General features: G+C 48.0%; 1 protein-coding gene across 2 annotated transcripts in view; it reads right to left on the bottom strand.

Moving 5' to 3' along the window:
* TRAPPC11 (trafficking protein particle complex 11) overlaps window positions 1–22862 on the bottom strand; it is a 35008-nt gene that overhangs the window by 4156 nt on the left and 7990 nt on the right. For both annotated transcript variants that reach the window (XM_012724880.1, XM_004682418.2), the window contains exons 6-27: window positions 21688–21787; window positions 21270–21343; window positions 18814–18910; window positions 17204–17337; window positions 16130–16277; window positions 14436–14529; window positions 13691–13770; window positions 13520–13598; window positions 13387–13441; window positions 12935–13080; window positions 12247–12308; window positions 11994–12126; window positions 11379–11509; window positions 8241–8396; window positions 6714–6901; window positions 6459–6607; window positions 6215–6336; window positions 5353–5472; window positions 4335–4400; window positions 4080–4236; window positions 2081–2192; window positions 434–525 (exon numbers count right to left, since the gene is read on the bottom strand). In XM_012724880.1, the coding sequence (XP_012580334.1) occupies window positions 434–525; window positions 2081–2192; window positions 4080–4236; window positions 4335–4400; window positions 5353–5472; window positions 6215–6336; window positions 6459–6607; window positions 6714–6901; window positions 8241–8396; window positions 11379–11509; window positions 11994–12126; window positions 12247–12308; window positions 12935–13080; window positions 13387–13441; window positions 13520–13598; window positions 13691–13770; window positions 14436–14529; window positions 16130–16277; window positions 17204–17337; window positions 18814–18910; window positions 21270–21343; window positions 21688–21787 (2495 nt within the window). The remainder of the gene's footprint in view (window positions 1–433; window positions 526–2080; window positions 2193–4079; window positions 4237–4334; window positions 4401–5352; window positions 5473–6214; window positions 6337–6458; window positions 6608–6713; window positions 6902–8240; window positions 8397–11378; window positions 11510–11993; window positions 12127–12246; window positions 12309–12934; window positions 13081–13386; window positions 13442–13519; window positions 13599–13690; window positions 13771–14435; window positions 14530–16129; window positions 16278–17203; window positions 17338–18813; window positions 18911–21269; window positions 21344–21687; window positions 21788–22862) is intronic.

Here is a 22862-nt window from a genome sequence, read left to right as displayed (position 1 = left end):
AACTGAAAACCAGGAAACACCCATCAGCACCAAGACAGAGGCCTTGAGACGAACCCCGAAAAACTGTCAAACAAATTTCGAGCAGTTCTGTGAGGAGCTGTTAGACTCCCGTTTTTCTTTTGCATATTTCCAATAAGCAAATGATACTTCTCAGAAATCAGTGCTAATCCTTGAAGTCACGGCAATAACACCGTGGTCGCGTGTAGTGACTAAGCCCACACGAGAGGGGCATTGTGCAGTCGCGGACGCGCGTGCGGGGTTCGCTCCCAAACAGCGGGCGGGCGGGCTCCGCCGACGTCCAGAAGCAGCAAGACGGGCGTATCTACTTCTGTGAAAATGGTGGGCGCTTCGCGTAGTAAAACGTTACAAACTAAGATCTCCCGGGCTAAAATGCTCCGATGAGACTCTCGCCACGTGGCGCCGGGGGTGGTACCTGCGTTCACGTGGAGGGGGATGCTCTCGACCATCACGTGCGGCAGGGTGATGACGGTGCTGATGACCGGGACGGCGTCCGCGGCCGAGGCCCTGCGCGGAGGGGCGGAGAGGCGCGCGTGAGCGAAGGCATCGAGCACGGCCCCATCCCACCCAGCGGCCGCTTCAGAGTCCACGCCGCGTCCCTCTCCTGACGCCTGGCTACAGGCGTTCTGGGGGCAGCAGCCTTTAGAACCCCGTTTCTGCTCTGCAGGTTCCCAACGAGCAAACACAGCAACAGAGGCCGCTCGGGCCCGCGGGGGCTGTGGGGCGCCCCGGCCGGCGGGCTGTTCCCACACAAACCCCGACCTGGGCCGCTGGCCGCCTCCTCTGGGAAGCCTCTCTGCCTTCCAGACGGGACGTGCCCGAGTCCAACACGGGCCCTGGGCGCCGCTGCCCGGCGGCCTCGGCCTGCCCCGCGCGTTCCTGCCCCAGGGCGCCCGCCCTGTTGTTTCACGGCCTCAGACGCTCTCTCGCGTTATAATCCAAACGTTTACATGCAAACAGCCTTCCCGGCGGGTATTATCTTTCCACGTTCTTTACAGTATTTTTAATGAAGAGAGAAACTTAATTTTAAGAAAACAAGTTCATCCATTTTGGTGACTTACATGTTTGCGTCTTTAAAGAAATTCTTCCCTCCTCCAAAGGCATAACTGATTCTCTTGTTTTCCTACTAGAAGCAGTAATTTTGTTTTTTACAAGTAGAACTTCATTATGCCTGGAATTAATTTTGTGACACGGCGTACAGGAGCGACGCAATGTTTTACCACGGGGGTGGGGCCAGCGGTGCGGAGTCTCCGGCCGCATCCAGAGCCGCTTCTGGAAGGGTCAGCTCCGAGTGACAGGCTCTGGAGGCCGACTGCCAGACGCCCGTTTTACTGGCGCGACCCCATAGGCCCGCACCAGCACCCTGGGCGCAACGACTACAGCTCTGTAATTAGCCTCGGAGTTTTAAAGGGCAAGCACATTTGCTCTTCTGGAACATTCTGACTATTCTGACTTAACGCCTTTCCACACAAATTTTAGAATCCAGAGTGTCAAGTTCCGTAAAATCCAAACCAAACCAAACCAAATCGCGGTTGTGAAGGAGATGGCCCTAAAGCTGTAGAACAACTTACAGTATCAAATATGATCCAAACCCTAGCCAGACCACTCTGTTTCTTTCCCCTTTTGGCCTTCCTTCGCTGTTTCTAAGTTTTATAGTTTTCTCCCTAAAAGCGACGCACACCGTCTACGGACACATACCCGCACGGTTCGCTTTTGTCGTGAACTCGTTTTAAAGGCGTTTTGCCTAGAGGCGCATCGCGACAGACGGAAATCCAAGCTGACTTTCGGGTGCTGACACTGTCCACCACCTCGCGCAAACCCTTAGCTCTAATAAAGTTGATCCCTTAGATTCTGCGTACACGGCCCCAGTGACTGCCCCGGGGAAGATTCTTCCAGAAGCACGAGTACTTTGGCTCACCTTTCACCCATCTGCAGGTCACCGCTGTGACCATTTGCATCTGTGCCGCTGACAAGCGGCCAGTGGCAGCCCACAGCGTCCACGCTGCTCCGCGGACAGCGGGCACGAGAAGCGCGGTAAGAGGGAGGCCGCGCGGCTAGTTACCTCTTCCAGGAGACCACGTAATGGCCGGTGGCGACTCCGCCCTCCACGTTCCCGGCGGACGGGCACCGCAGACAGAAGCATTCGCTGGCGCTCTCCCCGGTCTGCAGGACGACTGTAAGGCAGACACAGCTCAGGGTGGCAACGCACGGCCAGGTCTGCGCCAGCCCGATCTAGCAACACTCCATTCTAACTAAAACCGGAGACGCATGGGCTGTGTGAGGTTTCTGTGGGTGTCCAGGGGAGGGAGGCATCTGGGGTCAGGACCCTGCCCTTTGGCAGTTATTTTGCTTTCTCTAAATTAGTTCATGTCTTTGAAGGAAACATCTCAGGTTAGGGCAAAGGAAAAAATGGACTCACTCTTCAAGGTTTCAGAAAGCTGTTCTGGGAAACTCTGGCTTTCCCTGAGCAAGCACTGATTACTGACACCCACCCCGCCAGGTGGAAACACAGCACAGACGCCTCGTGCAGCCTGTGGCTGCTTCCTTCCTGGCGAGGCCGCTCTCCTCTGGTCAGCCAGCGTGAACTTCCTGATGACAAGTTAACGCTCACCTGACCCAGGCCGCCTCGCCTGTCACCCCTGCACAGAGCAGGATGTCACTCCTTTGAGTGCAAGTGGCCACGATGCCTGGCTCATGCCAATCCTAGCACAAGTGTCAGTGAAGCTTTCTAGTAACAACAAAGTCCCCGAGCAGTAGCTCATTATCTGCGGTTTCCACCCAAGGCAGGGAGGGGCAGAGGAACGGACTGGCTGTGGGCAGGTACAAAGCAAAGGGAAAACACTGGGCAATCTTAACTGTTTATCATTTAAGGACTAAGAAATTACACTGTAGCCCAGTAAGTAAAAAACACACCCATGCAGGGCCCTCCCTGATGGCGCAACAGGTTAAAGCGCAGCACCATGAAGCTACGGCAGTCACTGCAGCAAGAGTTCGATCCCCAGCCAGGGAGTGACCCACAGGGCGCAGCAGACCTCTCCTGACCCGCCCGCTGCTCCCTCAGCAGTGTACTTCATCAGTCAGCCTGTTCTGCTCCCCACTCTGTCTCTGGTGAAGCCTCTAACCACCCCTGCACCTCTGGCCTGTACCCTAGTTCCGTGTGCATAAATAAATCTTTTTTTTTTTTAAAGATTTATTTGTGCATACAGAACTGGGGTACAGGCCAGAGGCTCAGGGGCGGTGAGGGGTTTCACCAGAGACAGAGCGGGGAGCAGAACAGGCAGATCGACGAAGTCCACTGCTGAGGGGAGCAGCGGGCGGGTCAGGAGAGGTCTGCCGCGCCCTGTGGTCACCTCCAGGCAGGCGGGAATCGAACTCATGCAGAAGTGGCTTTAGCTTCTCAGTGCTGTGCTTTAACCCGCTGCGCCACCAGGGAGGGCCAATAAATAAATCTTTTAAAAAAACCTTGTTCTTGGCTTGAAGGATCCATCATGATTTTCTTCCTTACGTTATGGAGCCTTGTGATAAACCGAACACAAACTTCCTTAACATAACAAAGTAATTTTTTGTCCCTCAATAGCTCAAGAAACAGGCCCCAAAAGTACTGAACCAAAAGGTAGCTTCTTGGGCTTGAATCTCTTTTATATACTGTTTAAGTGGGTGATTTAGAAAACAACTCCTTTTTTATATTTTCAAAGTTCCTTTAGGAAACATCTTTTCCCATTTCAAAGTGTAAACAACTGGAAACATCAATTATGAACTATTAAGAAAAAGAAACCTATAAAAGACTCTAAACATGAATAAACATAATTTTCAAGTGCATTCTTTAAAGAATAACTTCTGGAAGACCACGGCAGCGAGATCTTTCAAAGTACGGAGACACAAGCCCCCGTAACCGGCGCCAGCTGTCTGGATTCTGCCTTTGTGAGCACAGCGAGACGCGCTTCCGTGAGACTGTCCCACACCCCCTCGCGTGCGCAGGCTCTCCACGGCCAGCTACACCCCTGTGGACACCGCGTGCGCACAGCCGTCTCCCACTGAGGCGCAGGCCGGGCCGCGCTCACCTCTGTCCAGCTGGGACTCCAGCTGGTCCGCCGCGGCCACGGAGGGAGCGAGCCGCAGCGCACTGGAGACCACCGTGAGGGCCCACGGCGAGGAGCTCACGAGGTCCGTCATCAGCAGGAAGGGGATGTCGACGAAGGCTCGCTCCAGGTGCTCGAACTGCCAAGGCGAGGAGAGGGCCGTCAGGACAGGTGGCGAACCTGCGTTTTCTGTCAGCTTCTAGAACCCAGTGACCTGCAGTCGCCCCGGGAACGTACCTTCGTAGAAACAAACTTAACTGCCACGTCAAATGGAAAGACCGTTTCTATCGTTACCGTTTCATCCTGCAAGAAAATTTGAAGGGCACACGCAATGGCTTTTTGAAATGTGAACAGTCAGATTTTAAAATCAGAGCCCCTACAAAATATGCTGGTATTGCCCCCAGGGAGGGCCTGGGTGTCTCTCCAGAGGCGCCAGACTCCGTGGCTTCCCACAGCCGCACGGCCCTCCCGCAGAGCTCCTCTCTGAGGCCGGGTCCCGGGCAGCACGACTGTCACCAGCAACAGAAGAGGAAGCGGAGGTCCAGCATATTGCTCCCGAGAAGCACTCCTGTCTGTGAATGGCCTTCCCGCCCAGGGACTTGTGAAACAGCCACGGCGGGCCGTGTGAGGGGCCAGAGCGCATCCCCGTGGGGAGGCCTCTGCCCTGCTGGGCAGGGACCTGACTCCTGCACAGTGGCGAGACACCTGCCAGGCTGAGGAGGTGTGAGACAAGAGGTCACAGCAGTACGTGCGATCTGGGAAAAGCGACACAGAAACCTGGCACCTCCACTTGAAGCTGCCGGGCCAGGCAGCACACCATCCAGGCGAAGGGCAGGGTGGCGGGACCATGTCAGGCGCCTGCCTATTCTCAGGCTTCCCACGTGCACTTACCACAAACGGTTTACACAAGGATCTTTTCACATAGAAACCTCCCTTTCTCCCTTTCTCCAGAAGGTTTCTCCAAAACCTTCTGCACATACGCCAAAGGACTAATTACACCTGAGTGTGGTTTCGTGGCGAGCACGCAGGCCCTTCGCATGACGGCTCCCCACAGGAAAGCCAGGGAGGCCACTTTCTGACTCCTTAGCAATTAATGCTGTAGCACCTATGATAACTGTAAATGATTTAAAAAAAAAAACAAAAAACCAGGAAATATCTAAAATCTGTCATAGACTATAAGCCGCCTGTCGGCAGGTAAAATGGTCAAAGCAGGACGCTGCCCCGAGGCGCTGAGAAGCAGCTGTGGAAACAGTACCTTGTGACACTGGCAAAGAATTTCTTTCTCTTCAACAGTTGTGTTGATCAGGTAGGAAACATACACGAGAAACATTCTTGAACCCACTGTTCCACAGCGAACATATAACATCTTTTCCAGCTGTCACAAAATTAAAACATTTTCATCGAATTACCATCACAGAAGTTGCCCCAATATATACTCCAAGATAACGCACCCCTCTTTCTGAGCTGACTGCCCCCACTGGCTTAGCCCTGGGTCACCTTTTCCAGGTGTCCCCGCCACAGCCCAAGAATGGAATCATTACTACCCCGTCTTTGTTTTTCTACCATCACTATCAACTTCCCAGGAATTCTCTGGTTTGGAAATAAAAGTTGGCTGAAAGGTTTCTTCACTGAGTTATAAGCAACCATTATTTTGTCAGTAATGAATTCTCGGGATTGGGTCACATGTTCTGAAACACATTCTATGACCTGTCTAAGTCACTTTACATATTTAATATGGAAAATGTGTTATCTGATGTTCCTGTTCTGGGCCTCCCTGGGGACGCAAGGAGTTACGGCACCGCACTGTGAAGCTGCCCCAGCCAGGGAGTGGCCCCAGGGTGTGGAGATCTCCCCCGGCCCGCCCGCGGCTCCCCTCGGCAGTGCACTTCGTCCATCTGCCTGTCCTGCTCCCCACTGTCTGGTGGCTCCTCTCGCCGCCCCTCCCCCCATCTGGTCTATACCCCAGCTCTTGTATGTGTAAATAAATAAAATTAAAAAAACAAGTTCACTAGCCAATCACTTTTTCAGTCCCAGAACAGGCTGGGAAAACGCTCTGAAGCTAAAACTCAGAATGACCGCCTCGTCGTGGTCTCCCCAAACACTGCCGGCCGACGGACCTGCTCCCCGGGGCGCAGGTCCCCCACAGGAATGTCGGTGAGCAAGGCGGGGTAGGACTCGTCGCACAGCTCTGCCCCGTGGAGGGTCACGTGAGTTTTCTGAGTTAGGTTGGCATCCTGCCCTGAAAGAGTCCACGGAGGCACGTCAATGATGGGCGGCAGCCAGACCTCCCTCAACCGGGCAAACAACCGCTGACACCGACTTCACGCTGGACCGGCCACTCAGTTTAAGGAGACCGCTCACCTGGCTTTAGGCCTGCTGTGAGTTTCACATCTCTGATCGTGGCCTTCTCGTGTGACTGAACGGTCACCACCAGACAGTACATTTCATTGGTCAGGGCGGGGGGCTCATGGCGCAGGAGGACAGAAATGTTTGGAACTCTGGAGATGATCCTGTGGGGAAAAAAACTCAGTGAAGTTCCTGACTCAGCCCTAACCAAACAAAGCCTATGTGCGGGGAAGCAGAGGCCGGCCGGGCGGCCGGGCGCAGGCAACTCACATGGTGCTGGCCTGGATGACAATGCTGTCCCAGTGAACCTCGTTGTCGGGGAGCCTGGGCCGCCTTTTGAATGAGCGAGAGGCTTGCAGGGCTTCTTGGGAGGAAGCTGCATCACCTCCTCCTCCCTGCCAATTTAAAATCACGCACCTTCCCGTCTCGTTGCCCAGAACCAGATCCACTGATGTTATCTAAAAGGAGGCAGCGGGTCAGAAATGCCGTCCCTGTGTTCCTCACCGCCCCTGACAATGACCCACGTGGCAGACCGCTCGCCGTGGGTGACCCAAAGGCCCGGGGGCAAGGTGGTCAGAGCCTGCTGTCAGTCCTCTCCTGGCCACTGGACTTCGCCCTCACCTTCGAGACAGAGGCCTGCCTTCCAGCACGGCAATGCTTTCGGCACCCAGCGCAGGCCAGGCCCGAGAGGTGCTGCACTAGCGGCTGCTGTGTGAAGAGGAGGAGTGTCCCGATAACCACAGACACAGCATCGCCCAAGTTCTGATTCCACACATATTCTCCCTGTCCACATCTACAGACTGGCAACGGAACTCCTTGCTAAGCGAATAATGTTCCTTTAACGAACCCCACTAGCCATCCACTCAAAATAATATGGTTTCTGTCTGGTAGGGTTCCTTAGGTGCATAGTAAAAAAACATGCAATTAGGGATTTAATCAAAATTCCAAAAATATTTTTTAAAGGAGTAAGCAAAAACTCTGAACACTGCTCAATTATAAAATCAACCAGTCCCAGAACCTGTTCTGGAAACCCTTGTAGAGTCTTACGTACATTGGACATGGCCCCGAGTTTAGATTAGTTAACCATTCCCCTCAAGCCGTGGAAAACCAGTACCTAATGAGTACTTACTGGGCACGATTTCAAGCAATTTGCATAGCTGATTTTATCCTCATGAAACACTCAGACGTTGGTACTAGTATTATCAGATGAGTAAACTGAGACAAAGGAGGTCCAGTAACTTCCCTAGGTCACAAGCTAGCTAGGAGCTGGGGGTAAACCCACGTTCTTTGGCTGCAGCGTTGCTGTTCAATGAACCTATTGATTCCTTTCATGACGTAATTCTGAAGGGCTTTTTTAATTACCTCTATTAAATGAATCTTCTATCTACTTTTCCCTTTAAAAATATGCAACTGATGCTTAAACACAATGATATTATGCTCTATCATTTAAAATAGAATTGCTAGATTATACATAAATATACATCTTTTGTTTAAAAGTTCTTCCCTGGTTATTAGCCATTAAAAGTGAAGTTGGTCTTATGAAGTACAGAAAATGATGTCTGATGCGTCATTTTACACGATTAAGTAAAAAAACCAACCACAGCATATTAAATGCAGTATATTCTCAACGAGAGGAAGACTACCAAGCCATCACCAAATTTCCCTTGGGGAGTCCAAGCGCAAGATTTTCATTTTTCCCTAACAATTTCTATATTAATTGAGAATTTCTGATGTACACACATTTTATCATTGAAAACATTTAAAAATAATGTTTCAATTAAGAACTTCGTAACTAACCTCAATTTTCTTCCCCACATCTTCTGTTTTTGCCACAAACTTAAATAAATACTTCCTTGTTTTACCGGGAACTAAGCACATCCTTCCCTGAGTCAGATTTTCGAGAACTTCACTTGCTTTGGATGCTTCCTCGATGACACAGAACTGGTTGTATTCCTGAAAGAGATAGCCAGGTCACAGCTTATAAACACCAAGCGCCGTGTTTTGCTAACATCAGACGACCTGGAGCCTGAACGGTTAGTTCCTCTGGAAGGGAAGCGAGCTGAAGAGTGAGACTTAGGAGCCACCGAGGCTCCCGGTCACTCGCTGCTGCCACAGTAAAGACTAGTCACTAGCGGCAGGCAGATCGCGGTCACACTGCCCACTGCGGGCATCGCCCGTCAGCCTCCCACTCTGCTCCTCAGCGCTCACAGCTCCTCTTGCTCATCCTCCTTGGCTGCCTTCTGCTTTTCTCTCTTCTCGTCCCTAAGTTCAGATTTTCCACAAGGCCGGTCCTTCCTTTCAACCCTTCTATTGTTTTCTCTTCATATTTACTTCGAGAGTTTGTCCATGTCTGTGCCTCTATGCTAACTACTAGCTCCACGTAAGAGCACCTGGTTCTGTCCTGTTTCTGTAACTAAAACCTCATATCACAGCTGCTGGTGGGTGAGTCCACGAGCCTCAAACTCAGCAAGTCCCAGAGAAAATAACTTCACCTTCCCGGAGAGCACCTCCTGCGAGGTGAATGCAGAGGCGATGCTGACACGCACAGCTCCGCCGTCACTGTCTCCACACATTCAGTGAACGTCGAGCACTTCCCGAGGGCCACCCGCCCCCAGCAGCCAAGCTATCTTCAGAGAAAACTCTGACAGAGTTGAAGCTTTAGGCTTCCACTCCCATGTCCATTTCTAGCACATGCTCAGTAATTGCAAATAGCATATAGTCACAATAGTGTCTAACTTTGAAACCACTTCCTATTCTATTCTAACACTCCTTTTCAGCTTTTACTCACAAAAGGAGTCTGCTGCTCTAAAAAAGGGAAAGAAATAGAAGAGCAGAATATAGAGGGAAGCGACCCTGTAATTCCAGCAATGCACTGTCTCACGGTGGGGAAAAGCTACCTGTCCTCGCGGGGTGACATCCCAGTATAGAAAGCAAGTAATCTGCTGGACCAGCAGAGAGCTGGACAAGGCAGCCCGCAGACGGGAGCACCTGGCCAGGCCTCCGGTCACCTCCGCAGAGGCGTCTGGGAGGATACAGAGGAGCCAGCAGGCAGGTGCACGAGCCTAGGGCCGGTCCGGGCCAGGCGCAGCACAAACTCCTTGCCGACCCGGCACCATCTCACTTGTGAGCCTGAAAGAGCGGAACTCCCGGGGACTGGCGTGTGCGGTGGGGACAGGGACACGGGGCGGTGCTGGAGGAAAGGCAGAAACTTCCAGCCGAGACAAGCGCCAGGGCCCTGACGTGCAGCAGGGTGACGCACCTCGCGACAGTCAGCCATCACGTGCCTGACAGCTGCTGGGAGCAGATCCCGAGTCCTCTCAGCACAGGCGCCAAAAGGCGGCGATCGTCAAGGTGGCGGGTGCGAACCAGCCTGACAGCCGCTCCACAGCCTGCGTGCGTACCCAGTCACCCCTCTACCTTAAGCTTACACGACATTGCGTGTCAGCTGTATCCCCCAAAAGGTAAAAAACCTGTTGGCTTGGGGGGAGAAACTGCCCTTCACTTCCCTCTCCCCTTTCTTGACGCTCTCAACACTCCTAAGTGCTCACCCAACTGATGTACTTTAAGTCTCCTGAGCCTTCATCTCTTGCCCCCCGCTAGCACGCCTCTCCAAGGCCTCATACGCGTTCATAGACGGGGCTTCCCCGACAGTTGCTGTCATTTCTTTCCTTCTATTTTGCTACTGGAAAAAGTTTCCTAAACACAAATTTCTTATTCTTGCTTTAAAATACTCTTAGAAGGAGTCCTTGGGTAATAGTTGAATTCAAATAAAACACAGTCATCTAGCCATTTCAACTACAGGGATAATTCTTGGTTCTTTTGGGCCAAAAACTATTAAGGGTAATGCTACTACCATCCAGCCGAGCGACAGAAGAAAAAAGGAAAGAAGAAAGGAATAGGAAGGAAGAGCACAGTAAGTGAGGGACTCTGAAAAGACGCCTCTTGACTAGCCGTCTGCTGACCCGCCAAGGCCCGTGCGTCCCCCACCCCACACAGCGCCACTGCCCCAGGGAGGCCGCCCCCTCCACGGGCCCAGAAACAGAACCTTCCTGCTCCCATTCAGCGCTGTCTCACTGCCCAACATGCTCTCCTTCTCTCACCCTCTGACCCCAGCTTCACTTCATCTTCTTTCTTGAAACGCCCTCCCTGCCCTTTGCCTGTCCACTGGAGCTCGATGTGCAGCCTGCACCACCTTCAGGCTTCCTCCCCCCGCGCGATCTGTGAGTCAGCTCGGGTCGGGTCCCACAGGCGTTGACATGTGCTAACTTTCCTCGGGCTCTGAAACTAAAATGCTGTAGCTCTCAACACAGCTGCCTGGTTAAAGCCTCAGGATACTTCCCAGGTGACCAGGTGATGGCTATCGTTAAGTGAGCTCGCAACTTAAAAGAGTTAAAATATAATGAAGTACTTGGCTATTCTGTTACCACATTTCGAAAGTGTTAGAACGTAGGAAATGTGGTCTGATTCCAAAACATCTAGACTGTTCTGAGTTAGTCGTGATGGTGTCTGGGGGATGGAAATGGAGGAAGAACACTTTTAGCCTATACCCATCTTTTCCATTCAAACTGCTTGATAGCAAACATTTATCTCATAATTACACACTACGATCAGCGATGAAACAGAATAAAAACAAAAACAAAAACTTGTGAGCATCAGAGCATATTCATTTGTAATGTTCAAGTTACATATTACCAAAGACAGAGTTCTGAGCTTTCATAAGCGTGGAGTAAAAACACAACATAAAGTAGAAAAAGTAGAAAAAGTGAAGTGCTGGTAAAAGACGGCTGGAAATGGATTTATTCTGAAATGCACCGTACCGAGGGCCATTTATGTTTATGAAACTACACAGGCCTCATGTTCACCTAGCTGGCTTGCTGAATGCAGTGGCAGCCACGAGGGAATACCTGTCGCGGACCTGAAAACGTGCGCCGTTACCTGGTTATTAAAGCTGACGCAGAGTTTCGAAAACCTGATGGGATGCGGACAATCAGCCCTCAGATAGATGTCAAACTGTACAGGAACGTCAACGTGGAAGCTCGGCGCATGGAACTTGGCCTTGCATTGGACTAGAAATGAAACAGGAACATCGAGTCACACCCCAGGGGACACTCCAGACCCACCACTATTTCTGACCACTCCAGCTCCTCAGAAAGGAGGCAGCTGCGCGGGGCTGAGTCCGTGACGTTGCACACAAAGCGCCTCAGCAGACATGAATGTAGCCCCAGAGCCGCTCGCCTCCAGCGGAGCTCCTGAAACGCGACTCACTCAGAACTTCAAAGAAGGAAAACAGACTGCGCTGTTTCTGACTTATTTCAAAACACCGTTAACGCATGAACTTTCAAGTGACTATTTTCAAGTAACTTAACTGCACGTGAATAGAGTACATTTTAAGACATTTTAAGAAATTGGGATCTTCGAAAGTTAAGGGAGAAACTGCAGCTCTGACAGTGCTTTTGACAGTTCTCTGACTAGTCTATTTCTTGTTGTGCATCTGCATTTTGCAGAAACTACAATTTCTGTGAAATGCCACAACGGATTCCAGCGACCCACCAAATGGCACGAAGTCCTGCACTCCTATGGTGAAGACGTTGCTGCCAGCCAGGGAAACTCGGTCTGCCCACAGCTTCTGAGCAGTTTTCACAGCTGCGACATCGCAGTCAGGTTCAGGTTCGGGACTTTCATTCTGCACCAAGACAGAATTAAACATCCAGTCAACTAGGCATGAGAAATACAGCACAGAAACACACACACAGGTCGGGGTGTGCGGTCCCTGGGACAGTTTACAGCCATAAAGCCAACCTACCATCAAAACGTTGATGAGGTTCTTTTCAATCCGAGATTTCTGGTCATCCTTCAGAGTTGAAGCTAATATGAAGAAGGAAAAATATTAGAACTTTCTAAGACAAGACAGTAAGATCTGTTCCCCCACTGGAGGTATTAAAACGGTGTAGAATGAGTATCTCTTCTAAGATGGGTAAACATGATTCCAGAAAGTTATCAACTAGCATGGCTTTCTAAGGATAGTGTCTGCTTGACTTCAAGGCAGCAGCTCTATGAAAGTATTCACTTGGCAAGGACTCAGTAAAATACCACCAAAGGCCCTCCCTGGTGGCACAGCGGGTTAAAGCACAGCACTAAGAAGCTTAAGCCACTACCTCATGAGTTCGATCCCCGCCTGCCCCAGAGGAGCTCCACATGGCGCGGCAGACCTCTCCTGACCTGCCCGCCGCTCCCCTCAGCAGTGTACTTCGTCGATCTGCCTGTTCTGCTCCCCACTCTGTCTCTGGTGAATCCTCTCACCCTCCGCATCTCTGGCCTGTACCCCAGTTCTATATGAATAAATTAATAAATCTTTAAAAATAAATAAAATTAAAATAAAAAAAAAACACCACCAAATACTTGCAAACAGATCATCCCTCCACTTTTGAGTGGCTTATGGATGGCAAGTAATTTCAGAGATTCAGAATTTGACTCAAAGAGTATCGAGCTACCTCTTCCGAGGAGTTCCAAGGAGTAAGTGATGTAATCTTTCAGCTGGGCCATGAGGTAGGAGCACTGGAGAGCCGTGGTCAGGATGGACGTGAGTAGCATCCACCAGCCTTCGCTGCGGTAGTCACACATCACGTAGTCCAGCAACCTGTGGGCCAGGGTGTGAGCGGCTTCCCGGAGAGGGAGGAACACACTCTCCCTGCGCCATATAAACCCCGGAAAAGTCTAACTGTGAGCGTTTAAGAGAGACTCCACACTAGCTACAGACATGGTTTCCCTGAGACTTAGAAGAGGACAGTCCTAGCAGACGGAAGCAGAGAAAAATAATACCAAAATGGAATTTAATTGAAGTAGAAGCAACTGTGAGGAACAATCGATCCTGCAGTACCAATATGAGGCCTAATTTTGCAGCAAGGCAATCAGAATGCCTGTAAGAATCGTGAACAGGACTCACTTCAAAGCTTTGGTATAATCCTTTGCATAATAATACTCCTCGCCCATCTGAACCACTGTAAAAGAAAAAGCATGTTATACACGCAACTTCAAATGCCTCGAGGGCAGGCGACCACAGCGAGCCAGGCACCTACTTAGCTGACTTTTCATTCTGGGACACTTGTACTTCTTAAATTGTGCAACAGCATTGCTCAGAAGAGTGATTATTATTTCCTGTGAGGAAGAGAAAGAGTGTGAAAAAAATCATCTCACGATTCCCTCCAACCCACAAAACGCTTACATACTGCGAAGAAGAAAGAACTTACAGAGTGAACGACACTTCTCTCCCGCAGCTGAATGGCGAGAATGCCCACCTTCTCCTTGTCGGGGTCGGAGAGATCGAAACCTGCAGACACGACGCAGCCCATTCAGATGCTCAGTGAGCACGAGGCTCTCGGGACACTGGGTGTGGACACTCCTCGAGTCCTTTACTTTCATGTAGCTACTTAAGACTCTTGGACATTCTAGACTTCTAAGGCTCTAGGACACCGCTGTATGAGCAGGGCCGCTTTTCTGTGACCTCTGTTCTGCAGAGAACAGTGCTGAACGCAAAATTCTTTGGCCAAGTGGCATCGCCACCGGAAGAGTTCTCCCACCAGCCCGGACATTAAGAAGTGACTCAAATAACTGAATAAACACAGGAAGGGCGTGGAGAAATGAGCTTGAAGGTGACTCTGGTTAGTGCCATTGGAAAATGTCAGTCACCAGACAGAGTTAAAGCAAACTGGAACTAGAATACAGAAACAGACCAGAGGAGCTTCGCAGTTGTGTTAGACAACAGCTGCTCCGTGCCTTCATGGCACGCGTGTCTGTAATTAAGTTCATGACTTATTCTAAGATTTGGGAAATCAAACATTCTACAAATTAAAGCAGAAAATCTTTAAACCCAAGGCTTAAAAGCCACACTTTGATCTCAATGTAACTTCTCACACCTAACGCCACCAATGGAGAAATACCAGAGCAATCTCTGCTTTTGAAGTTAGAGAAAAGGGAGGAGGGAAAATTATTTACTTAGTATTCCTTGCCGCCATGACCTTTGTCCGTAAAAGTTAAGAACGCCTGTTTGTGTTTCTAAGGGATCAGGGCTGGGATACGTTACAGACGCCTGTAAATGAAAACACAACCCAAAGTAAGAGTTCACGTGCCCATCGCAAACCAACTCTCCCTCCATCTTTGACAGAACCAAAGTTTTTGTAACCACAAAGACCAAATGCATTCAAATACCGACGTTGTAAACACTTTAACAAACTACATTTTCACATAAACTAAAACGTCGCACTCATATTTAGGTGGCCTCGCACACAAAAGTGGGGCGCGCCCAGGTGCTTCTAAGGCTCCTCTAGGCTTTGCTTTTCGCCGTCGCTGTACGCCAGCAGGAATGCACGACACAATACGTTTCATGTTTACTTGACAGGAGAGCGTTTTTGGTGTGCATGAAAGCAACGCACTCTCCTCTTTATCGCTGCAGGACTAACTCCTGCCTCTGGGCGGGCGAGGGAGCGTCTCAGCACCAGGCATTCCGCGGCCTCTTTCTTGAAATGCTTCCCCTTTCAAACCTGTACATTGGGAAAAGTGCAGAAAACGCCCAAAAGGAAAAGGGTGACAGTTTTCGTTACCGACACCCCTCCCACGCTAGGGGAACAGGTCACTCTGCAGACCGACGAGGACGTGTGCCCGGTGCAGCGACCCCGACACACCGTGCGCATTTCCGCCATGCTCCCCGCGGCCTCATTTCCCACGGCGCCTGCTGCGCCCTTTTAACAAACTCCTGATAGTCGTTCACCTCATTATTTCTACTTTACACTACAATTAATAAAGCTCAAAGAAAACGTCATAAATAAATGCTGTACTTAGCTCTAAGGCTCTCTTATCTGCTTTAGGTTTTTCCTGAAAATGAAATTCCAGGTCAAAATAGGTGGAGGCTTCTGAAATTTCAATTCCAACAAGTGGTATCTATTAATGTGTTTCCTGGCGCTTATAAAATCTAGTTTTAATCACCTTTAAAATACTGTGTGCAAACTAAGATAGGGCAGCCTTTTAAAATATAAAACATACACTGAAGTTATAAGTCACATGTAAGTAACACAGTAGAAAAATAGTCTAATTATATCATGATGTAAGGGGGGGAAATCCCTACGTTTAAAGCACTAGCGTGCACGTAATACTCACCTACCTTCAGAGAACAGTGCAGCTCCTACGTGAAGCGATGTGAGGACATGAGTGTAAGCAGGTGTGTATGTGCATAAGGAGAAAAGAGGTGTCTGTAACCTTCCAAGGAAGGGGGAAGTTCAACTGTGAAGGCCAAGCCACTGAGCCACTAATGCCATGCCTCAGGCACCTCCATGAGAGCTGCTCCCAGAGGGCAACGCAGGGCGAGGGAGGCCTGCTGCTCTCCTCTCAGGCTGGCCTCCCTCCAGAGGAGGCGGACTCACCGCGCAGCGCGCACTGAACTACGGCTTTCACGTGAAAGTGCTCTGCCCCCGTCTAGGGCTCTGGTGTCCTGAATTACCAACCACCAGTCAGTTCCGTGGCAGTGGCATACTCAGGCTACAGCTGAAAGTCACAATTCCGCAAAACAGAAAAGATAAAAACTGGTTCTATGCAAAGGTTCAGAAAACAGTACCGCTATCCATCAAACTTCTCTCCTTTCAAGAGCTAGTTAATAAGCTTCCTAAACGCAGATAAGACAAGAGTCGAGAACTCACTTCATGGCTGCAGAGGGTTTTTGCAAGTTCTTTCCGCTCCTGGGCGTAGTATGCTGCCTGCTGGTAATAGAAACCAGGGTTCTGAGTCTGGATAGCTGTCAACCCTAACTTAATAGCTTCGTCAAACAAATCGCCAAAGGCCTGGAATCTTAAAGGAAATAAAAAAAATCAGGACATGAAAAAGGATGAGAAAGAGGCCCTCCCTGGTGGTGCAGCGGGTTAAAGCACAGCATTGAGAATCTAAAGCCGCTTCTGCATGAGTTCGATTCCTGCCTGCCCTGGAGGTGAGCACATGGTGTGGCAGACCTCTCCTGACCGCCCGCTGCTCCCCTCAGCAGTGTACTTCGTTGATCTGCCTGTTCTGTTCCCCGCTCTGTCTCTGGTGAAGCCTCTCACCGCCCCTGAGTCTCAGGCCTGTACCCCAGTTCTGTATGCACAAATAAATAAATTTAAAAAAAAAAAAAAAAAGGATGAGAAAGAACAGGTTGCCTGCTAATCACTAGTGACCCCGGAGTCATAAACTCAGTAGACGGTGTTAAGATAATGCCACTGGTCAGTATCTGCTACTGTGATTTCTCTGTGAACATGAACACATCACTAATTGTAGGTTCCAGAGAAATTCTGTATTGAACTCAACTCTCCTGTACCTGCAAGTCTGTATAAATGTACCCAAGCATGTTTGTATAGTTCCCGCCACTTAACTACACCCACATTTCTGCAGTTTCACCTCAGTCATTTTCAAACACCAGTCTCACATGGTGGGTTCCCTGACGGCAGACACTCTCTCACTCGCTACCATACACTCAGTTTCAGAGCAGGCGGAAATCCAGTGCATGTGTGCTGAGCACAGAAACGGCAGCATAAACTCACCTGCATCCAAAGTCTGTAAAGCAGTGTCTCCTGTTACTGAAAACATAGTAACTGCAACCCTAGCCTGACCCCTAACCTACATCACTCAAAACTACTTACTGACAGAAGTCTCAGTGCAGTTTAGAGGCAAAGTCCTCGCCAATCCATGCCCGCAACCCCCAGCACCTGTAAAAGCGACACTCTCCGCGCACAGCCACGACCTACTGTTTGGACATCCACGCAGCGTGCTCGAAAGCCAGCTCTGCACTTCCAATTTTTTTCTTGCACAAGTCGATGTGTTTTCGGAACTGCGCGATCGCGTCCAGCGGGGTATTGTGCTGAAAACACAGCCGACAGACCTGCGGAAGGCACAGGAGGGCCGCTACAGAGGGGATCAGAATCCGCAGGCACGCGCCATGACGGCATAAAAGCTGAGAGTAAGTTCCGGGTTTTTTCCACTTTCTCCATCAGAATAGTAATGGCCACGCTAAAAGCAGGCCCCTCTGGTAGAAGTGAAACAGGATTTGTACTGAGCTTCTTCTATATATTAGGAAAACTTTGTAAAAATATGGAATTAAAAATATTACACTCAGTGCATGCCAAGATGAGCTACTATAAAATATCTCCTGACAAAGGGCAGGTGAACTTTTATGTTTAGAATTGTCATAAGCTAAAAGACTTTCTGTCACACAATTAGAGAACAGTAGTCTCCATATCAATCAAGGACTACAGAAATTCCTGAAAACTTGTTTGGATGATATTTTAAAACAATAATAACTACATGTTTGCAGGGCAAAGTATAAACGGAAGAAACAAAGTTTAAATTTTATTTCCATCTGTTTACTACCGTTTATTTTTAAGTGACAAAGGCATCCACGGAAAGTCAAGGCGCTCTTCCATCCTAGCCTCCAGTCGTCCAACGCCTTATCCCAGAAGCAAGCAGCTCCTGGTGCGTGTTTCCAAACACAGACCAAGCACAGGCTAGCGGCCTGTGAATTTATATGCATACCGTCGTTTTTGTATAGTGTCGCACAAACAGGCCACGCACGCCTTCCTTTTTTCACCTAACAGCTGATCTTAGCAGCACTCCGTATCAGGAACACGGAGGTGCTTCATTCTTAGTAGCCATGTGATATTCCATCGTCTGCAATTACATTTCTACTGGCCAGTCGCTTATATCTGTGTTGTTTCCAATCTCTTCCTATCACAAGCCACACTGAACACCCTACTTATGAGGAGTGCAAGTCTCAGCACAGATGCTGGATGAATTTCCTGAAACAGAATTGCTAGGTCACAGAGAAGATTAACTTTGCATGCGTCAGTCCCTGCAAAAATAATCTCTACAGCAGCAGTCCCAACGTAAACCAACAATCACTCAACGTGTCTATCTGCCCTCAAGTCACCAACCAGCGCCAAGCATCTTTAAGAGATGAGTGTGCATAGACTGAAGGAAACACAAACAGCTTTCCCGTCTTCGGGGGTGTACATTCCTACCTTACCACCTTATAATGCTCAAGGATTAGGCATGAACAGCTCCTCTAGAGAGAAAACACATACTCCTTTCTTGGAGCTGTGCCCATAAAGTGGGTGCTTTCTTCCCCTCATCCCTGTTCCCACTACAAAAGACGCTCTGAAATGAACTTTATATAAACAAACCTACTCTAAATGAAAACCCTGGGACCCATAAGTCAAAGAACGAGCACACTCCTTGAAGAGCACTTACGGAGCAAAAGTAACCAAAACTTCATTTTTCAGAGTAATTCTGATTTTTAAAATTTAGAAGATAATCTAATATTGAAAGACAAATTCTTGTTACTTAGAAGCAGAACTATTACCTTGTAGTTTATAAATCCTGCCATAGTCTTGATTTCCAGAATATTTGTTTCATGAGCTCTTAATTCATGTACAAGAGTGTAAGCGATCCTGTAATTCCTAATATAAACATGGGAAGTAGGTTAATTATAACAGAAAATTTAAGAAGATTCCTAAGAGCAAAATTATTAGAAATGAGAGACAATATTAATTCGACATTTCTTAGCATTCAACAGCTCAACTTATCTCTACTTTCCTAAAAAATTGATATATAGGCATATATACATATATACATGCATAAATATATATATATGTATGTATATGCTGCCATCACACATACATGGTTCTCTCAGTCATTAATACTGACTGATCATAAGCTGAGAGCCTCCCTGGTGGCACAGGGTTTAAAGTCCCAGTGCTATGGCGCTAATGCCAGCCACTGCGGCCTGAGTTCCATCCCCAGCCAGGGAGCTGACCCAGAGGGCACAGCACACCTTTCCTGTCTCCCCGCCGTCCCCTCGGCAGAATTTCAGGAGCTCCATCTGTTCTGTTGCTCCCCACCTCGTCCCTGGTGAACCTCTCACCGCTCCATACCTCTGGCCTAGACCCCAACTCTGGTATACATAAATAAATAAAAAATAAACCTTAAAAAGATGACATTGAAAAATTAAAGTGTTTGTCCAGAATTATGCTGAAAAATAGCAGCCTGTATAAAAGTATTTTCCGAAGCATCATCGGGCAACTTCTTGAGCTAACAGGAGCGCTATGAGCCACAACGGTGCTGTAAGACAGAGCGCAGGGCAACAGTTCCCGAGCCCGAGCGTATCACAGCTGAGGCGGAGGCACCAGACCGGCAGGAGGCCAGGGCCACCGAGAGACTGCTAAGGAGAGCCGGGCAGGGCCCCGGGGGAGGGGAGGATCGCCTTAGTCTTCTCCAAAGAAAAGTACTGTTCTTAACTTCTCTGGCTAAAAAGTTTCTTTCTAGAAGTAATTTTACACAGAAACTGAAAGTTTTCAAGTTAACACCGGCAGTTAAAAATGAATGGCGTTACACTAGCAGCAACAAATGTTGGCGAGGATGTGGAGAAAAAGGAACTCTCCTGCACTGCTGGTGGGAATGCAAACTAGTACAACCACTATGGAAAACTGCATGGAGGTTCCTCAAACTGCTAAACACGGAGCTTCCCTACGACCCAGCAATCCCACTCCTAGGGATCTACCCAAAAGACACAAAAACACTGATTGAAAAAGATACCTGTACCCCCATGTTTATTGCTGCTTTATTTACAATTGGGAAAACATGGAAGCAGCCCAAATGCCCAAAAGTAGATGACTGGATAAAAAAGATGTGGTACATAGACACCATAGAATATTACTCAGCAACCAAAAAAGAGAAACACATGTCTTTTGCAGCAACTTGGATGGAGCTGGAAAAGATCATGCTCAGTGAGAGAAGCCAGAAAGAGAAAGAAAAATACCAGATGGTTTCACTCATAGCAGGAGTATAATGGACCAGGCGAGAAAATAACAAGAATAATGAACAACCATATACCAGAGACATTTTGTGGGGGTGGAGTGGGGAATGGGATCAAAAATGGAGGGGTGGGGAGGGAAGTGCACGGGATTATGGGGATGGCAACCGGGTGACTTGGTGATAGGAAACGCGCGGGGATTACAATTGAGATTGGAAAAAAAAAAAGTACAAAATGATGTAAAAATAAACTTATAAAATAAAGTCTAGGAACAAAAAAAAAAAATGAACTGCGTTAAGTCAGCTACACTTACATGAAACGCTGAGATTCAGAGGACAAAATTTGATGCTCAGCACTTCCATAAAAACAAAAAATTTCTGCACTATTCCTCGGAACAACAGAGCTCTTTTTATTTATTTACGTTTCTCCCTTCGCCTCTCCTCACTGTGGGGCACACACCTGTCATTATCGCTGTGTCATATGCCACAGTCGATCAGAAAATGAGTCACAGCCAGAAAGAGCAATTCTGCTCAAACTGTGATTAGTAAAAGCAAAGGAACAAAACGTTTCACTGCTGCCGACACATCCAGAACTACTTTTGAGCGCTACAGGAGAGCACACAGGGACGCTACCGACAGGCTGACAAGCTGAAATATTAAATAATCTTTCAAGGTTCCGGGCCTGGCCGAGATAATGTTTCATGGAAAGCTTTGGAAAATGTCACCCCATAAGGATTTTATGAAATATGTAAATAAGGAAATCTGCAAAATAAGATAGAAGAATTTAAAATTCTATTCCCTCAGATGAAGTTCAATTAAACTAGACCAGAAACCTTTACGATACTATGCAATTTACTTCCAGACTCTTTAATCTCAAAACATTCCATTAACTCTAGACAAACTAAAGTATACACTATATCCCTGAATATAACCAACACAGACATTTTATAAGAAAACAGTTTGGCTGAGATGGTTAACGTGAAGAAAAATTCAGTGTTAGAAACTTACTTCAGAGCGTTTTGTGTATCTTGCTTCAACTCACTGAAGAAAGCTATTTTGAACTGATGCCTAACAAATAAAAGCTGAAAAAAGCAACAGGAAAAACATACCATCATTACAAACATTACCTGAAAAATAAGAAATTTATAATGTTTACTCAAAGGTGACATGAAAGAAGGAAAACACTCAAAATTAAAATTCAAGAATTACTTCCACAAAGAAGCTTATAGTTAAGAAGTCTATAAAAATCTATCTTTGAAAACCTTAAGGGAAAATGTATAGATGAGCTTTTTAAAGCTTTTTAAAAAGCTGTAAAGAGCATTAATGTCACGGAGAAACATCAAAGTGTGACAACGCTTACTCCCCCGAGCCCCAGTGACGACGACATGCTCCAGAATGTGCCACTCCCGTTTGGCGAAGCACACACCTGGTGTGTTGTTTTATTCAAAAATTCCTTGTGAGATTTCACTCTCCTGATCTCGGTGTAGTAGTAGGTCTGTGCATGCTCATAGAATGCATTTTCTAATCTGTTAAAAAAAAAAAACACACATTCAAACACTACAGCTACCTTAAATTGACTGGTTTTCAAGAATCACTTTTGTAAGACTTGAGGGTAAAATCCTGACAGAGACAACGCCTAGTCTACAGAATGACTGAAATTAAAAATGAAAGCTGCATATGACCTGCGATTCTAGCGACCCGCCTAGAATTATTCACAGTACAAGAAATAACTGCTATTTACAAAACCTAGCTAGTTTCTAAAATTATCTCCGTCTCATTATTTTATAGTTTCAAAAGCCATCTGAAGGCAACAGACATATGATACGACTGTTTTTGCGAGTTGAATACCAAGGCTTAAAGCATAAGAAAACCAATAGAAAGGGACCAAAGCATCATTTGGCAAATGAGGCGAAAACATCTGCACGACTTAAATCCTGCCTCACCCGCCACCCTGAGAGAATAACTGACTGAGAGCTCGTGCTGTGGAGGGCAGCCCGGGGCAGCCTGCGGGCAAGGCACTGAGTGTGAGCAGGGCGGGTGCAAGCTGGCCGTGAAGGCGTCTTCCCCTCAGAATGAAGCGAATTTTGAAACTGAATTTGAAGGGTGAAAAACATCTGAGGAATTAATGTAAAGGAAAAAAATAAAACGTCTAAGTCAAGACTTTAAAAACCAGGTATATTTTCTAAGTTAAGAAAAGTTTTCCACTTTGAGATCGAGTTTTTTAAATGTGAAAGTAATTAAAACTTGATTCCAGCTTTGACCCATATAGCTCCAAAGACTGTTCCCCTAAGCTGAACTCCCAAGTACTCCGAATAGCTGGCAATAGGCGCTGACAAGATGTGTGAACTTGAGATAGCCATGAAAGCCTTTATTATGCTCAATGATTACAAAACTGTGAAAACAAATTTCCTGACAGTATTTTTAATCTAGATGTTGTCAGGAAAGTTGGCGATAAACGTGGCTTTAGCTTCCAGGGTGGCTGTGTATTCAGAGGGGCGACAGCTGCTGAGCAGTTCTGCTTCCCCCAGAGAACTGAGGGAAGCAGGCCTGGCCCATCCCACTATTTCTCCGAAACTCAAACCATACAAAAATTCCTTTCTT

This window comes from Condylura cristata, unplaced genomic scaffold, assembly GCF_000260355.1.
Source record: "Condylura cristata isolate star-nosed mole 26May11 unplaced genomic scaffold, ConCri1.0 scaffold00014, whole genome shotgun sequence".
In the NCBI taxonomy this organism is placed as follows: domain Eukaryota; kingdom Metazoa; phylum Chordata; class Mammalia; order Eulipotyphla; family Talpidae; genus Condylura; species Condylura cristata.
The sequence above is the reverse complement of the archived record's forward strand: the minus strand, read 5'-3'. Positions and strand labels throughout refer to the sequence as shown.